The 18052-nt window shown below is 50.8% G+C and overlaps 1 protein-coding gene across 2 annotated transcripts in view; it reads right to left on the bottom strand.

Moving 5' to 3' along the window:
* The window catches only part of PRKCB (protein kinase C beta), a 115587-nt gene that overhangs the window by 22671 nt on the left and 74864 nt on the right, over positions 1 to 18052 (bottom strand). For both annotated transcript variants that reach the window (XM_069869988.1, XM_069869989.1), the window contains exons 8-13: positions 16779 to 16875; positions 12014 to 12160; positions 6977 to 7150; positions 4596 to 4687; positions 3637 to 3699; positions 1843 to 1981 (exon numbers count right to left, since the gene is read on the bottom strand). In XM_069869988.1, coding sequence (XP_069726089.1) covers positions 1843 to 1981; positions 3637 to 3699; positions 4596 to 4687; positions 6977 to 7150; positions 12014 to 12160; positions 16779 to 16875 — 712 coding nt within the window. The remainder of the gene's footprint in view (positions 1 to 1842; positions 1982 to 3636; positions 3700 to 4595; positions 4688 to 6976; positions 7151 to 12013; positions 12161 to 16778; positions 16876 to 18052) is intronic.

Here is an 18052-nt window from a genome sequence, read left to right as displayed (position 1 = left end):
TGGATGGGGCTGGGAGCCCCTGATCCAGTGGGAGGTGTCCCTGCCCACGACAGGAGTATAACTGGATGGGCTTTGAGGTCTCTTCCAACCCAAACCACTCCATGGATTGTGACATGACTCCGCGCTCTTACAGCATCCTGCGGTCAGGCCTGACCCTTCACGCTGCCAGCAAACGCTGAGTTTTTACTCTGAAATTCCTCAATGAAGGGCACTCAGTGCAACCAGTTCCTCCCACTTGTTCTTTAGGTGATTTACGAGTGCTCTGGGAAATTTAGGTGTGAACTGTTCACACTATAAAGGCCTTTAAAAGAAAACAGCACTTAAGAAAGCACTGGCAGAAAAGCAGTCTCTGTAAATTGAATTTGCTGACTGCACATTAGGGAAGGTCAAACCCCAGCAGCTGAAGAACACATTTTGTTCAGAGGGAATCACACACGTGGGGTCACCTGCATTCAGTACCTGTCCCCTGGGCATGCACGGCTGTGCCTTGGAACAAAATAAGCCCTTAAAATGGGTCAAGCAAACACGGGACATATTTTCCCTGAAGATATGTTGGCTTGAGAACATTGCAGCTACCTAACTGGGGGAGCTTGGTCCAGCAGAAGGGCCCAGAGGGGAGCCACATGCCGGGACCCCGCAGGAGCCCACCCAGAACTGCAGCCCCTCCTCTCTTTACCAAACAGGGGATGTGCATAGTGTAGCCACCTTTCAGGGTATCGTAGTGATTTGCATCCTAATTTCCCACTTCCTTTTTTCTTTTGGGGAAAAAAATAAAGCAAAGAGAATAAAGTAAGAGATTAAATGTTAATGCTCAGGCAAATACCAAGAGAACCGGTCATTTGTCCTGCTTTGAAAGAGCATTAATCTCACACACCTATAAACCAATAGAGCACCAATATCAGCCTTGGTAGATGAGGATATGAAGTACATGTTGAAATGAGTAATTAAAAACCTCTTTGGCAGCAGCAAAACACAACGTAGTTCAGCACACAAGCACATCTAACTATGGCCTAGCAAGGAGCATCTCTTTCTCTGAAACATTTAAATGAATCAATATTAATGTCATCATTGAAAATTCAGCAGAGTGAGAAGATTTTAGGGTGTATTTTTATGTTAAGGGAACAGACATTTGGGACTTTCACAAGTCTGACATTCAAAGGCACCCGTGTAGCACTTTGTGTGAGTGCCACGTGTGCCTTCATCCCATAAATAACAACCCAATGCCAAGTGCTTGGCGGTGATACAGAGCTGTATGGAGGGAGCCTCCCCCCATCACACCCACCTCGCTGCCAGTACCGAGGCGGAGAGATCTAAAGGTTTCCACTTCACATGGAAATACAATCCACTGATAATCCCATTTTTCCCGCTGCTCACATTGGGCTGGAAGTGGTCATCACGCCTGGCAAGGGGCACAGCTGAGCTCCTGAGCTCACTTTCACCAGGAGCAAGGAAGCACGTGAGGAGCAGCCCTTGGTGGGTTTGTGTGTGCCAAGGAGCGGACAGGCACGGTGACACCGGTGGCACAGACATGGGAAAAGCAACCAGAGAGGGAAAAATACTACAGGAAGACCAGCACAGAGGATCTTCTGTCCTTTGAGGCAGAAGCAAGGCATGCAGCCCAATGGAGTGGCAGATCCAATATTGCTGCTTCCCTACAGGCAGCCGTAGCCTCTGGGGGGATGGGCAGTGCTGAGGGGGTGAACTCTCCAAGCTGACAATGAATTCACTAATGGCCCTGTTTCCATCAGAAAGTTGCCCAAAGCACAGCCAACCCATGGAAAGGAGCATCAGACCGGCTGCCAAAACACATCGGAGCATCTACTGCACTTCTGCATCTCCCACCTCTGGTGCGATGTAGTCTGGAGTGCCGCAGAAGGTCTTGGTGGTCACCCCGTCCCAGATGTTCTCCTTGCACATGCCAAAGTCTGCAATCTTTATATGCCCCTCGCTGTCCAGCATCACGTTGTCCAGCTTTAGGTCTCTACAAAGAGAAAGCAAAATAATGACTCAAAAGACCACTGGGCAAATCGCTTTTAAGTGTGTGATAGAAAAGACTCTCCTATAGCAGGAGGACAGAGTTACTAGATTGGTTTTTAGCACCTATGAAAGTCATAGCGTACTTAGAACTTGCCAGCAATCACAGAATCATAGAATCATCAGGTTGGAAAAGACCCATTGGATCATCGAGTCCAACCATTCCTATCAAACACTAAACCATGTCCCTCAGCGCCTTGTCCACCCATCCCTTAAACACCTCCAGGGAAGGTGACTCAACCCCCTCCCTGGGCAGCCTCTGCCAGTGCCCAATGACCCTTTCCATGAAAATTTTTTTTCTAATGTTCAGCCTAAAGCTGGACGTGTTTCTCTCTGATCTGCAACATATCCGTTAGTTGTGCCCAGCCCTGCAGGACCTTCGTTCTTCAGCACAAACCATGGGGACAGGTTCAGCTGCAGAGCTCCTGATCCAATCCCGGCCCCGACCAGCCCCTGTGGAGGTGGGGGCTCCAGCCTGAAGGACAGCTTTGCAGCCAACACCCAGTATTTTAGGTGTGATTTATATACTGCCGTTGGGCACTGGGACAGGCTGCCCAGGGAGGTGGTTGAGTCACCTTCCCTGGAGGGGTTTAAGGCACAGGTGGACGAGGTGCTGAGGGACATGGTTTAGTGTTTGATAGGAATGGTTGGACTCGATAATCCAGTGGGTCTCTTCCAACCTGGTTATTCTATGATTCTATGAACTTCGTTAAGTAAGGGCCCAATAAAGGGAACAGTATCATTTATAACTCCTTGCTGTTTTTTAAGCCTGTGTTTTCCAACCATTGTGTCAGTGCTTGGAACCCTGGTGGACCAAAGGCAGAGGGACACGAGCCTGGAATCGGATTCAGAGGAAGGAAGGAAGGGCACTGGGGATGAGCAGATCTAGAAGCTCTCTATAGTGGCTGATGGCAAAAAAACATCCTTCACATCAGGTTTGCTCCACTTCTTTCATCTTCATAACAGTCCTCAGCATCTCATAACTTCAGTAGCACAGCTGGCATCCCTTTTTGCAAAGCAGCTAATGGTATCTGACACTCATTAGCATGCTCTGCTCTACCCTGAGCTCTGGGAATGCTCCCGGAGCAGGGAAGAGCAGCGGAACACTAGTTTCAGTGCTTAACCAGCAGCCTCAGCGCCCGGTCCGGTGCTCAGCAGTAACCTGGCTCACTCTGGGTGCTATGATCATACTGTGAATGGAAAAGAAGTTTTTGGGTCTGAACCAGAAGTGACAGACTTGCACCACAGATCTCGGAATAAGCCACTTACTCCAGTGTAAATGGTAAGAAAATAGTGCCCTGCAGCAAAATACATGACTCGGAATTGGTCCGTGCTGCCAGCAAGCATTTGTGTCACATGGAGAGAAATGCATGAAACGGAGGCAAGAGAGGAATCAAAGCTGCCTCCCTGTAAACTGGGACAAAGACCATAATCTTCTCAAAACTCAGTGATGCTACAAGGCTCTCAGCTCTGTTCTGGGTGTGCCAGACCCATCTGCAGCACGAGCAGGGGCAGAGCACCAGAGCCCCACAGAGCATCGCAGCGCTCCAGCTGTGGCTGCACTCTCAGGGGAAGAGACAAAAGAGGAACTCGCTCACCTACCGATAAATGATGCCTTTGCTTTGCAGGAAGAAGAGGCCAATGGCTATTTCTGCCGCGTAGAATCTGAAATGAAAGAGTGAAAAGGAAGACTGATAATTAAAGGAGAAGAATCAGAATGAAAACTCTTCAAACCCCATCACCCCAGATGCAACGCGTTGGGCATTCAGGACCAAAGGACAAAGACAGCCACAACATAAAAATACCAGACAAGTGTCACACAAGAATGACCCAGCCCACTCTTGGCTCGGCTTGGGGAGGTATGGGAGCATGCTGCTGTGGGCTAGCAGGGGGCTGTCACTCCTCGTTACACTAATTCTCGTTAAGCGAGAGCTGGGAATTATGGCTGTTCCTTACTATGTGCTGGCAGTGCTGCTTGAAACGTTATCTGTCATCTGGGGGAGGGCGAGGAGATAACATGCGCTGCCACTGCTCTCTTTAAATTATATTCTGGGTCTCCAAGGACTCTCAAAGCGCACAACACCCGCTCAAACTCATCCAGGCTCTGCTCGCTGTTTGTGGTGTTTATTTAAGCATATGAAGGCTTTCATGAACACGTTCTGCTCCGTCCAGGCTACAGGGAGCAGGAGCCAAAAGCCACCAGTCAAGACTCCTGTAGGCGACCCCCGTAGAGGAGCCGAAGACCCAACATCCCTCATATCCTGGGAAGGGCATGGGGCAGAACACAGGAGGTCCCAGGAAGCTTCCAACCTCCCTGCCTGGAGCTCTTCTGAAGGTCACTTATTTACAAGTGCAACACATCAAAGATGAGCTGGGGCACCTTGGCACCAGGCAAAGAATCATCCTGCATCTTCCAGTTTCTGCTGTCCTTCCTTTCTCCTCCCTTTCTGCACGGGGCTGGCACCACAAAAGCCTGCAGCTTGGCCTATATTTCTATCTGGATGACAAGGATACATCAAACACCTACCCTGAAGGTGCCCAACGTGGGCTACTGAACTTACACAGCATGCGGCTCTTTAAACCTTCCAACCTGCTGGATCTGGTACATTAAGTCCCCACCGTTCACGTATTCCATCACAAAATACAAGCGATCCTAAAGAAAAAAAAATCAGCAAATAATCAGCAGCCGAATTATTAGAGCAGGGAATCTGCAGGGGTCAGAAATAAGAGCCATGGCAACTGGCTGCTCCAGTCTGGATTTCTCATGGCAATAAAGTTATCATTGCTACCCCCACCCCCAACCCTGAGGGCTGCAGGCAGAGCTCATATTCACACAGGGTCTGTAAGGTAGGGGTACAAATTCCTGTGCAGCACTCTGGACTTGAGCTCTGCACCTTTGCAGATAGATCCGATGGAGAAGACAAGTAGAGGAACTCCCAAATCAGAGTTTTCACTTCAAGTTGAAAAATCTGCTCTCGTTTTTCACCAAAGCTGTTTTGCCTCTGCCAAGGCACTGAGCCGGTTCGGCAGTGAGGCACGGGCAGGCAAAGTCACCTTCAGCAGCTGCTGCCGTGCCAGTCATCCTGCAATGGGAGAGCAAAGCAGCGTTGTGTTCGCTTGCAGCTGCTTCCTAAATATATCGATCAGCTTCAAGAAGGAAGAGTATTAAAAAGACGATCTCTTGAAGCAGCCAGCTGAGCTCTAAAAGCAGGATTTGAGCCTTCCTCATCTGAGTGGAGAAGAGAATGCTTGGTGCAGTAGAGAAAAAAAATGCCATGCACAAAGCAGCCAGATGGCCGGCCAGCCTACAGAACGGGCACAGAAAGCTGTCCTGGCTCTTGTCTACGGCAGAAAAGGATGCGGTCTGTCCAAGTCTGGAGCATCCAACCTCACTGAGCAACAGCTAGTTACAGATGCATAAACAGTCCCTGCATGGCTTTGCATGAAGAGAGTAAAACATGCGTATCTCTCCCTTAGGCAGCCACGGCACGACGCCCAGGACTTCTTCCCATGCCCTCCTTCTCCTAACGAAGCCCTGGCTGGGTCCTCCTCCTGCCTGGCTCCCCACTGCGAGCAAGAGTCAAAGCCAGACCCAGAGGCTGAGCTCCCCATTCGCATTTCACATGTCCCTGCTGCTGTGCCCTTCACTGCTGAGCCCCAGAGGGAGGGGAGGTCATCAGCGAAGACACAGCTCACCCGGGGACACCCAGGTCACCCCTGGAGTCCAGGCTTCACCCAGAACCACTCTGGGGCACAGCACCCCAAGATTCCTCAGCCAGCCCAGCCCAGCTTCTCGTCCTTCAGACCCACACAGGAGCTCTCTCCTTGCTCATCTTTGCTTACTCTTTAAAATGCAGATTTGGGGCTTTTCTCTCTCCCACCAGCCACTGAGCTAACAGCCCTGGCTGAGGAGTGCGCTCAGGACTGTGCTCCCAGAAATCAAAGTGCTTTGTGCCAGCATTTGATAATACACCCTGCTATACATTTTGATTACATTACAAATACGATTACTATTAAGCTACTATAGGTCTGCCAGGAATAATCCCATGCTGACTCACTTCAGATGCCAGGGAGATGCTGTGTGAAATAGCTTCTCCTGCCACATTTTGATTACTGCGCTGCAAAGGCTTTAAATACATGGAATATGTTTGGGAAATGAAAGTTCTGGGATAACATTAAAATGTAATCCTCCTGGACAGCATTGTCACTGTTCCGAAGGACTCTGCCGACCCCCTCTCCCTGCTCCTGCTGCCACGTACCTGGGCATCTCATTCACAGGTTGCCCAACTGCTGTGCAGAGATTGCTTGGAAGGTATCTGTCCTCTGTTCCTGCCCCACACCCCCTCCCCGCTTCCGATTCAGGCAAATTCAATCACACGCCCATTCCAAATGGAATTTTCTCCAATTTGTCCCGAGCTTCGCTCTCAGATTTTTAATCACAAGAATGAATCCTGATAACAAGCACAGCACTTTGCTGTCAAATCAGAAGGGACATCAGGGGCAGGAGACGCTTCTGAGGGGCTGGGGATCATGGCTAATGCCAGCGGCAACTCCTGCTGAAAACATCTCAGGAGTGCAGATATGGAACATTGCCCCCTCCAGTTTGATGCATTCACATTTCACCCATGGAGGCATTTTGCAAGCAAATTGGATGACTTGTAGGGTTTCCAAGGCAGAAAATAAGTGATGTACATCCAGAAAGGAAGCAGGAACAAAAGCAAAGGTTAGAGAAGCTCAAATGTGTGACCAGGGCAGAACTCCCTAGGACTCCATCCACACAGCTCCAGGGTGCCCTGCAGCCACTCAGGAAGGCCCTGGTCCCAGGTAGCTGGTGGCACTGGGTTTCTCAGGGTTTCTGCCCACTAATTCTAGTGCCAAAAATGACCAAAAATGACAAAAGTGACCAAAATACGTCACAGGCTGCCAAGGTACCGGCACTTACCATTGTCTGGAAGCAGGAGTGGAGCTGGGTCAGGAACGGAGGCTTCCCAGAGAGAGCCAGGACACGCTTTTCGACCATCGTGCACTCAACGTCATCGTCCTGGATAACAACATCCTTCTTCAAGATCTTGACAGCATAGAGCTCATCAGTGCCCTTCCTCTCCGCCAGCATCACCTGCACGAGGGAAAGGACACACACAGGATGAAGGAAAATGTGTATCTGCAATACTTCTAGCTTGTCACAGTCAAAAATAACAGCTCCCTTATTATCCCATGGCTCCCATTGTAACCTTGAAAAGACACTGAGGTGCCAAATGGTGCAGGAAGCGACCAGTGGCATTTCCAAAGTTTTTTAGGAACCCTAAGTCTACCAAGTGCCACATCTACTTCCTTGCCTCCTCAACCCCTCAAGGAACGCGGTCCAAGGGGTTTGTTGAGGTCCAAGCCACAGATCACCCTCCTGGTTCAGTGCCCTCAGGGTGCCAGCAGCACCGGTGGAGGGTGCCCAGAGCTTGAACAGAGTCCATCAAGCTATAAAACGGTAAAAACAAAGTGGAATAGAGTTTACAGTTAATGGTAAGACAAAGCAGGAAGGTTTTCTCTGCCTGGCACAGCCCCTCCACAACGCATCCAGTGATCAAAGCCCACCCATCACCCAGCCAAAACCTCTCTCATGCAGAAGAACCCATTCAACCTCCCATTTTAAACCAGTTTCATCCATTTGCATTACAATAAATAGAAGCAGTGCTGCTGTTGGTGCAACCTGCCCTCACTAATCTCATCAGCCCAGGGAGGATCTCAAACTGTTCCAACATGCTCCATCAGCGTAAGCTGCCTCTTGAGCTGCAGACAAAGTAAGTGGACTCTGAAACCACACTTTGCTTCCTATTTTCCCTTCCCTCACTCTCATCACGTTAGAGCAGAGTGCTCAGTGGGAATGAATGGCTTCCCATTTGCCAGAGTTGGCTGAAATCCTCTGGGTGCATCAGGAACAGGAGCTGGGGTGTTTGGAAACCTCCCCACCCTGTTTACAGTAAAGGGCGCAGGACAACTGGCAGGGTCTTTTCTGAAAGCCCGTGGCTCTGGCTCGTTGCAGTGCTTGGCTGCGGCTGTCCTAGACACGCAGCTTGTCAGGATTAGCTGGGAAAGGCACCGAGCTCCTAAGCCAAGTGCTTTGGAAATCCACTGCCATTTCCATTTCCATCAGCAGGCAGGATTGCAGCGGCCACGCGCTGCACTCATCCCTCGGCAGCGCTGAAAAGCAGGCTGACAGCGTGTCAGTAACTTCAGTAACCGGTTTATTTAGTCGATGATGATTGAAGAAAGTTGAGAACCCAGAGCAGCTTGGTGTTCTGCTCTGGTGCAGCCCAGCGAGGCACAGGCACTAGCACTAGGTTTGTGCTTCACGCTCCGCTGGCGCTGGCTCCCTGCGGTCCCCAGCACAGCCCTGTGCACCAAGGAGCTCGCTGGCAGCAGCCCGTGCACGGACAGAGCGATGCCCTGCACAGGGCACCGGGGCAGCAGGCACAGCAGCTCCACGTGGAGCCCACACCTCTGCCCTCCCTTGTGATTTGGCACAAACTGAGCCATTTCAGTTCAATGCCTCTATCTATCATCACCGTTTTTACGCAAGTTGGGATTTACAAGTCTCCATGTGCAGGTGCTAAAAATGGGGCTGAGTTGTAAGTGATAAAAGCAGACAAGCTTTGGCAGCTCAAAGCTGGTGGAAAAGAGAAGTGACCACTCCAAGGACACAGTGTGGGGGAAGATGAAGACTGTTACCTGGGAGTAAATACATTACATGCAATATCAATTATGAGCAGAACTATCCTGCTGTTGTAGAACCACAGAATCATTAAAGTGGGAAAAGACCTCTAAGCTCATCCAGTCCAACCGTCAGCCCAACCCCACCGTGCCGACCAAACCGTGTCCCACCACATCAAGCCAATCAGCCTCGTACTGGAATGGAAAAGGCAAAAGGACTTCACAGCTGCCTAAGCCTCAGCCACACCAACCCAAAGCGAAGCGGCCGAGCATGCCTGCATCTGGGTGAGACCAGAGGGATGCCGAGAACCACACGTTCCTGCATTTCTTCCTCACACCTGGGCTGGCAGAGCGAGCAGCTCCAGAGTGTGCGTGGGGACTTACACAGGTCAGGATGCTGCAATCGCTGTGCATTTGCATATGCAGGAGAGATTGCAGGCTCTGATCTGTGGCTGATCGAGAAAATACCTCCTGCACCCTGAGGGACAGGCACAAAATCTGCACCAGCATGAGCAGATTTGGCCCCTTCTCTGAGCAGGAGACAGGGCAGCATGCAGCCTCTGGGGCTGAGGTTACCATCTCCAACACCATCTCCCCCTGCCCCTGCCTGCGGCAACTCCATGGTGCAATGGCAGCGTGGCAGTGGAGCCCCAGCCCATCCAGCTCCACAGAGGAGCCTGTTCCGAGCTCTGTGCTCATGGTGTGCAAGAGTCTGGCTCCAAGCTTGCATCGTGGTTCCTATGGTGACTGCAGCACGGATAGAGCGGAAAACTCAGGAGGACAGGCACTGATGACCAGGCTTCAGCAAGGGCTGATAATGAAAAAGATAAAGATTGGGACCCATCGCACTGTAAATACAAAGAGAGCCAAAGAAGCAAATGCATTTGGCAATGCCCTGCACAGAGCTGTGCACAGGATGCTCACGGGTGAAGGGGGGAGCGTGCACCCAAACTTCACCACGTCCCAGGGGCTACAGAACAGCTCTGCAAACCCCAGACTGAGTCCCTGCCCGAGTGCACCAACTCCCAGCCCTTCTGCCATGTTTCATCCCAAGAGAGGAGAGGAAAGTATTTTACAGCTGCAAGATTATCATTGGATGTGAAAATGGTCTCCCACTTCACCCTCATCCATAATCACAGAGGCAGAAGAATCAGCCCCATTCAGAAAAACACCATAAAACCCACAGAAAAGATTGACAGCTTGATAGCACGACAGATTGATTAGCTGCAAAAATATCAGCAAGCCACATAATTTAACTCTCCTCTATTTATATTGCAGCAAAGCAACTCCCAGGCAGCCTGTGCCAAGTGCTGCCTTGTCCAGCCAGGAACACCTCCTTCCCGGTGCCAGCCCAGGACTGGCACCAGTGCCAGCTCCCGGGGACCCCGCTGCCATTCCCAAGAAGACCTGAGACCATTCAGGAGCGTGCGAGTCACCCTACACCCCAGGGCTGAACACCCCAGGACTGTGCGCACCCAAGCTCTGGGCACCTCCCTCTCTGGAAAGAAGGCTGCATCCTCCTTCTATTTATTTTTTTCTGTTTGGAAAAAGGTGGTATTTGACTTGATTTATTCTTATAATACAGAGTAATTGTCTGGGAATGCTCCAGCGTAATAACTGGGGATATTCTGACACTGTTGGTAGAGGAAGCGGGTTTATCACACCCCACGAGGCTGACACACAGGTACTCCTGACCCTGGAGAGCAGAAGCGGTGGCAAGAGAAAAGCGCTAAGCAGTAAATCACAGCTACTGATGCCAAAGGGTTAATAAGCTTGAGACACAGACTCCCTAAACAATGTGAGGAGGGAGGCTGCAGCACCAGGTGCTTGGCCAAGCACTGCAGCAGGCAGTGCCAGCCCTGGAGAAGGTGCAACAGGCACCACTGGGCATGACGAGGGCTGGGAAGCGGCTGCACGCTGGCACGCGTGGACCTGCACACCCCTGCCCAGCTCCTCCCGTGTACATGCGACGGGACGGGCAGCAGCGGGATGCCGGGGTGCAGCGGGGAGCCAGGGGAAGCACTTCCCAGCGAGGCGCAGGCACACGTGAGGCTGAGGCTGCATCCAAACCAGGAAACCAACGTGCTGTTTTAATAAGCACTAATTAGCATATTTATAACATTCTGTTCCAGGGAACAGTTTCTGTCACACATTCCCTTACATAAGCCGTGATGCCGGCTGAAGAGTTTGCTAATGGTTCTCAAATTAAAATAAAGAAGGAGAGGGGGAAAAAACATACAACAACACTTTCCAGATGCCAGGCACAGCCTTTAAAAGGGATTAGGTGTTGTGGGGAGAAACAAAAGGGGTCAAAACCGACATGGAGACTGGGATATCTACCGGGAGACTGGGATATCTCTATGCTACTAAGGGCAGCACCGGGCTTTCCTGCTTCCCGGAGCTGGCAACCCAAAGCAAAGGTGTGAAACACAGCAAAGCAGCCTCCTCCCCAGCAGCATCACCGGCTGCTGCTCTGGATGCTGGGGACCAGCAGGAACTCCCCGTCTTCCTCCCATCACAGATGTTTCAGACGATCTCTAAGCTCTCCACCTCCAGAAAGGGAGCAAGCACGTGTTTAGAGACACTGGGACGTTCCCGAGCTTGAACACCAGTAGCAAAAGGTTGGGAAGGGAATGGGCTGTGAGAAACAGGTTCACCCCTCCTGCTCAGCAGGTGATGGGTGAGCGTCGCTCCCTTGGCATCCCCTCCGCTGTCCACCCAAAAGCAAAGCAATTAAGGCAATTCACTAATCAGACTGGTGTCAGGCCATCCATCACCAGCAAACGCTGCCCACCTCCCTGCCTGCTCCGAGCAGCACCTGTGGACTGGGAATTCTAATGGAAATGGTGACAAAGTTGGCAAGACCCCAAGGAAAATGAAAGCTCCAAGACACATAATTACTAGAAGAATGAAATTCTGTTACCACTCATAAACAGTCTGGAAAGTTAATTAAAATGTTCATGCATATCTGTAATTATTACAGGAAAAAAAATGGCCAAATGAAAATGAGCTTTAAAGACACAGAGCACACTCTGCTTTGCAAAAGAGAGCACCTGATTTCTGTGATCTGAACAGACATCTCGGATGTTCATTGCTGCGACAGAGCTGTCACATCACCCAGAAGGAGCCAGGGAACTGGGCTCCCAGTACAGGGAAACCAGTGCTCTCAGGCAGAGCCAGGACGGATGGCACTGGAACAGCCATGCAGCCGCTGCTCAGAAACACTACAAATGGCTTAAGTACGAAAGTGCAAAGTCATATATTTGCACCACACCTTCCCAAAGCTGCCTTTTCCCAGCACCATCAGGAAATTGAAATCCGAAAGTTTCATCCGATCTCTGCTCCCGTTGTTGTCGAATTTGGAAATGGCATTTGTGGTCTTCTCATCCGCAGCCTTGGATCCGGTTCCAATCTTGGCTCTCTGTGGAGACAGGGATGGGATGGGGGGAAAAGAGAAAAAAATACTGAGAACAGAGTGGAGAAAGGCGATTATAAGACGAGGAGTGCTCCTGAAATCCCACGTTCAGCAGCTCTTTTCCAAGCCAAGCGGGAGCTGTGGGAACCTTTTCTGTAAGCAGGACAGGCACAGCACCAAGAAGGGCACTGGAGATGTTACCAGCCCAAACACACCGCACTGTTCGGCTGGTTCCCAGTGGCTCTTGCAGAGATCAACTGGGAACCAGCCAGAGACCAGCTGGAAACCACACCTCCCTGTTTCCTGCTACCCCTCTTCGGGCACCCAGAGAGTGACCCCGTGACACCCTCTGGTCGTCCAAAGGATAGAGTAAAGGCTTAAAGAAGCTCTTTCTCCTCAAAGCTGGCTTCCGTCTCTCGCCTCACCAGAAAAGGACAGGTGAATATAAATACATTAAGATAAAATACAGGACTTTTTATCCAGCTCCACCTCCATTCCCATCTGATATTGAGGAGAATTGCACTCCTGTGCCAGTTCAAGCTGAACGTAGGAAGCTACAAATCCATTTTGAACAAACCAGAATAGAAAGCACCCCTCTGCATCCCCAAGCCACCACGCGAGCTGCTGCAATCACAATCGCTTATTAAGGAGCCTCACAAAACCCCCACATTCTTAAACACAAAATCTCCTCAGAGGCTTGGTGCCTCCTCCCTGGTCCGGGGGCTTCTCTACCTAATGTGCTGAACCACCATTTGGAAAAGCTATTGCACAATTCATTCGCTTTTAATTTTTAGAACTATGCGACAGTGTAAGGCTTGCACTGAGCTCAGTCTAGCATAAAATTCCATTAACCCGATTCCAGCAGTTCAATTTGGCTGCTGCTCGCAGCTCCTCCAGATAGGAGCCGCACAAGTAATCTCCAAGCTTTTGCCGCTGCTAATTGGTTCTTGCAAGGCTTTCCGTGATGTAAAATTCTCCATTCAAGGTCACCTGCAGCACCTAGAAATGTCTCAAAAACTCCTGCGCTGAAAACTAAAGGAATGCTCTCCAGGATTTGCAAAGACCATGACTGCAAACGCAGCTCTGACCTAGGGAGGAGGCTGGGATCATCCAGCCCCAACCAGCACCCGCTACCAGTGCGAAAGGAGCCACACACGCCGCACGTCTGCCTTCCAAGGATGGCTTCAGTTTTCCTCACTGGTTTGATGCTCGCTCCACTGGAGACACTGGGGTACACCAAGGGTGAAACGATGACCACATCGTGTGGTTCAATCTCCCAGATGTCACCCAAGTGAAAACCAGCATTACCTCTGGTGAGAAGAGCGCACAGCCTCAGGCACTCACCACTCGACCCTTCACTGCTCACAAAGCTGAAGCTTTTGGCTCTGGCACCGACTGAAAGCTGCTTGTTGACCTTGGCCAAAGAGGGATCCAAACGTGGGCGACCAAACAAGAGCAGCCTCTGCGTCTCCACAAAGCCAGCCCTGTGTTGTGTTATTTGCCTTCAGCAACACTCACCCCACTATATTTCAAAGCTATCTCCAACAGAAACGTGTACTTATCAGCAGGCAAAACAGTCATATTCTGTGAAAGCTTCCCAAATACTCTCACAGCTGAAAAACAGTCTTGTCAGATCAGATTTGACACTAAATTAACCTCCACGAAAACAAGCTGTAATAAAATTCAAGGGCAATACGATGCTTCCCTGAAATGCCACCCCACAGCACACCTCTGCGTTCCAGCTGAGCCCATGTCCTCCCGCACTTGCAGCCCAGGGGACTCGATGGAACACTGGCCAAGGCAGGGGAAGGCTTTCAGTCCTAAGCGGAGCAGAAAAGAGTGACACAAAGAGTGGGAAAGGAAGAGGATTTCCATTTGCTTCACCCTACCAAACCGGGCAGCTTCAGGCACAGCATAACCAGCAGCGCTGGCAGACACGCAGTGAGCACCTGGCACCCAAGAGCAAGAGTGACTCCAGCTCCCTCCTGTTGCCTACAGCTGCTCCCGAGCCTGTATTTGAAGAGGGGCTGCTTCAGTCGCAGTCAGTCTGGCACTTGACCTGAATTTGCAGCATCACAGTCTGCCCGCAGGAGACACAGTAAAGATACAAACACAGAGCGACATCCCCGCTGGCACAGGCTCAGCATGCAACCTGGCCAGGAGGAGAAAGGTCTTTCTAGAAAGAGCCCAAAGTAAGAGTTGGGGAGATGTGAAGATCGTCATCCCCATGTGAAGTGTCTTGCTTTTTCTATTTCGTCTTTAATGTCTATCTCTGAGTATAAAGGTCTTTTAACCTGTTTCTAATACACCTCTAAGCACTCTCAGTCTTGAGTCCTCTGCACGGTTTTACAGCTGGACCTGCCAAATATTGCTCACAAAATTCTTTAAAATAAGCACTTGACCTTCATTATCCAGCTCCATTTGTCACAGTTAATTTACTACATCTGAATTTATGCAATAGCAGCTGACGTTCACATCTATCAAGCTGTCCCAGCAAGCGGCTGATAAAGACCGAGCAGAATTGGCAGGCGATACAGCGCAAGGCTTCACGCTGCGCTTTTGTCTCTGGACGCTCTCTTGTCAAGCCCAGGACGTGCCCGATGCAGACAGAAGGTTGTGGGAAGCGCAGCAGCAGGACCTCGGCCAAGCACGGCCCCGCAGGCTGCCAGAAAGGGGCACTGCTCCAGGCAGCAGCTCTGCAAGCATCCCCGTGTCTTCTGCATCATCCTTTCAGCTGGGGGCTTTCAGAAGGTGATGTCCACTCAAAATATAAACCTATCCTACACATCTCAACTTTGTCCTGCTGATCTGTGCTGCCAAGGAACAGGCAGGATCAAGTAGCGATAATGCAGATCGACTGAAGGGTTCTTTTTAGTCCTTATCATCTGAAATGCCGTGACAGCCCCGTGGCTGCTGCATCCCAGCACACTCCTCGCCCCACAAGCCATTGCTCAGCTGGCCAGGGATTTATCCATCATAACAGCCCCTTGCACAGAAAAGAGGATGCACAGCAAGGTTAGGGTACAGATGCAGTCTGGCAGAGTGGAATGACACCTCTAGACAACGCATTTTCTGAGCTGTAGGCAATTCATCATCTGACTTCCAACATATGCACCCTTTTAACACCACTGGAACATCGAGAAACGCAATAAAAGCAGGTAGTTAGTTCTTTATAGAGCTGACAGCCGCTGGTTGTACGCCAGCTGTTGTATTAGAACTGTCTCATTTTCTTGGCTGTTCAGGAAAGTTATATATAAATGAGATAAATGAGAGATTTTTAAAAGAAAGAAGAAAAAAGAACCAACTCTCCAGTCCTGTGTTACAATTACAGAGTTCACGCTGACAGCCAGAAGGGCGGCTCTGGTATTTTGTGTATGGCTCGTGGAAGTCTCCAGATGTACCAGTCATTCGCAGGGTTCTGGGAAGATGTTAGCCGCGCTGAAAAATGGCAAAGAGCTATTAATTCCATAATGTCTGGATCAATCATTCCAGCAAGATCTCCTATGGCTAATTGAGCAGCAAATAGACAATTCTCCTTGAAGCCCTTGGGGAGTTGGACCCAAGCATCATTGAAGTCTTTCAGAGGCCAGCATGGAAATCTCAGCAGCTTCAGTTCCCCTCTGTGCAGATCCCAGAGCACAAAGCCCAGTGCTCTCTGACAGCAGCTCAGCCAGGCCAGCTCCTTGGGGAAGCCCAGGTGCGATGGGGCTCTGCGCAGCATCTCAACCACCCTGCAATCCACTGCCACAGTCACTCAGAAAAGCCGATCACTTTTACGTCTTTGCTTTTCAGAGGCACCACTACTGCTTTCCCCATGTGTCTCTTCTGCCCTTCCAGCTGCACGGGCTGGAGCTGGCAGCCACACCAAGCCCTCGCGCCTCCCTCTCAGTGCTCTGCTGGCGTTCCCCTGGCTTCAGACACGGCACTGTCGCTCTTCTCAGCTTTGCTGTCACTTGTCAATTAGCCCACGGTTCAATCAGCACAGACTCCACTCTTGGTTCACCAGGCTGCCCCTGAGTGGGGCTGGGCATAGGACTCTCCACCACAGGAAGGACAGAGCACTTTGGTTATTTGGAAAGCAAATCCTCTGGCCTGTATGCATCGCTTACACCTCCAGCAGCCCCAGCAGCATTTCTGCTGGCACCATCTCAGTGCCCAGGCACCAGCTCACCCAGCTGTCACCCTCTTCCAAAGCCACAAGGCACGAGGCAGGGTATGGAGGCTGCCACAACATCCAGCGGCTAAGGAAGGGTTGCTTTCTGAGATTAGCTCCAAATCCAATTATACTAATATCTTAATTTATCTTACTTAACTATATTAATTCATAATCAGCAGCATGACAGAAAAAAGCAAACAAATCCCATTACGTGGCACCTCAGAGGAGGGCAGGACCCCTGCACCAACAGCTTGAGCTGCATCACGAGCTTACACCAGGTCATCCTAGGACACTTCAGGATCTTCGTCCCTCTTTAATTGGAAGAAAGTGTTGGAAAGAAACCAAATTAATTACTTCCTTATTTAGCTATGCACTTTTGGCAATACAAATTGTGAATTATGATACCCTAACAGGAAGACATCGACTGAACAACACAGACAAAATGTTTGCTAATAAACATTAATTCACCTCAAATTTCTGCCTCAGTTCCTCATTTCCTTCTTCTCCTTCCGGAGGCACCGGGACGTTGAAATATTCCCCCTCCTCCTGGCTGAGCAGCTTAAACCTGGAGGGACACAGTGAGAATGGCAGGTCAGGACGGCAGACAGGAGCGCGGGGATCGTGCCTCCCCTCCGAGCACAGCTCTGCCATACAGGAGACTGGATTTTGAGGGAAAGGTGTAATGGGCAGGCAGGATAGCCCGGCTGCTAATTCCTGCTGAGATCTGGTTTAGTGGTGAACAGGTACGGTTGGGCTCAATGATCTCAAGGGTCTTTTCCAACCAAACCATTCTATGATCCCTCCTCTCCGTTCTCTGCTCCAAGGGAGATGCACGCAGCTTCCACGGAAGAAAAGACAGAGTCTGAGGTGTTTGCTCAATTCATGGAATACAAATTGAGAGCATGCAGGCTTTGGTTTCCAAAAGACGTATAATATCTATTTTCAATTATTGCACTGCACGCAGACAGGTAACAGCGCTCAGGCATCAGCAGAAAAATAGGGAAATAAGGTGGAATGTGTCCTGCTGGGGAAGATAAAATGGAAATGGAGAGGCCTGCTCAGTGCAGGTGTTACAGGCCCAGTGCACTCAGCTTTCATGTGGTAACAAGCGATAGTAATTACACACTTGGGTCACATTTCTCCTCATACTGAGCTGTACCCTCAGCACTGCTGCTGCTGCTCTGCGTGCCACAAAGCGGCTGCCCCCACCGCACAGCGCGGTGCAAAGCGCATCCCCCTCCAGCCGTGCACGGCCCTGCTCTCCTGCACACCTGGTGCAGCCGCGGAGCCTCCCCAGCACAGAAACCAGGGGCAACTGACCTGTAAATGCCAGGAAACACTTGCTGTCCCAGCAAGCGATGCTCTCTCCTCCTAAAGCCTATAGGGAGCACCGGCCTCCTGGCCATGAACACCAAGCAGAGCAGCCCCATGTCTGTGTGCGCCCGTGGGAAGAAAAGCCGGGCTCCTCAAGGAACGCAGCAAAAGGCAGGAGAACACAGCAGAGCTCACACAGAGCCAGCCCAGGCAGGGCACTCACATCATGTCCCAGCACCTCCGACTGTGCCATGGGACACCCCAGAGACACCTCTGGCCATTCCGTGGGACACCTCAGAGCTGCCTCTCGACATCCCGTGGGACACCCCAAAGCCACGTCTGGCCATCCCATGGGACACATCAGAGCCACCCCAGCACTAGTGATTCTCAGCAGTCTGAGTGGTGGAGCCAAACTAACCAGTGGCCCT

The sequence above is a fragment of the Phaenicophaeus curvirostris genome, chromosome 16 (assembly GCF_032191515.1).
Source record: "Phaenicophaeus curvirostris isolate KB17595 chromosome 16, BPBGC_Pcur_1.0, whole genome shotgun sequence".
NCBI classification, from domain to species: Eukaryota; Metazoa; Chordata; class Aves; order Cuculiformes; family Cuculidae; genus Phaenicophaeus; species Phaenicophaeus curvirostris.
The sequence above is the reverse complement of the archived record's forward strand: the minus strand, read 5'-3'. Positions and strand labels throughout refer to the sequence as shown.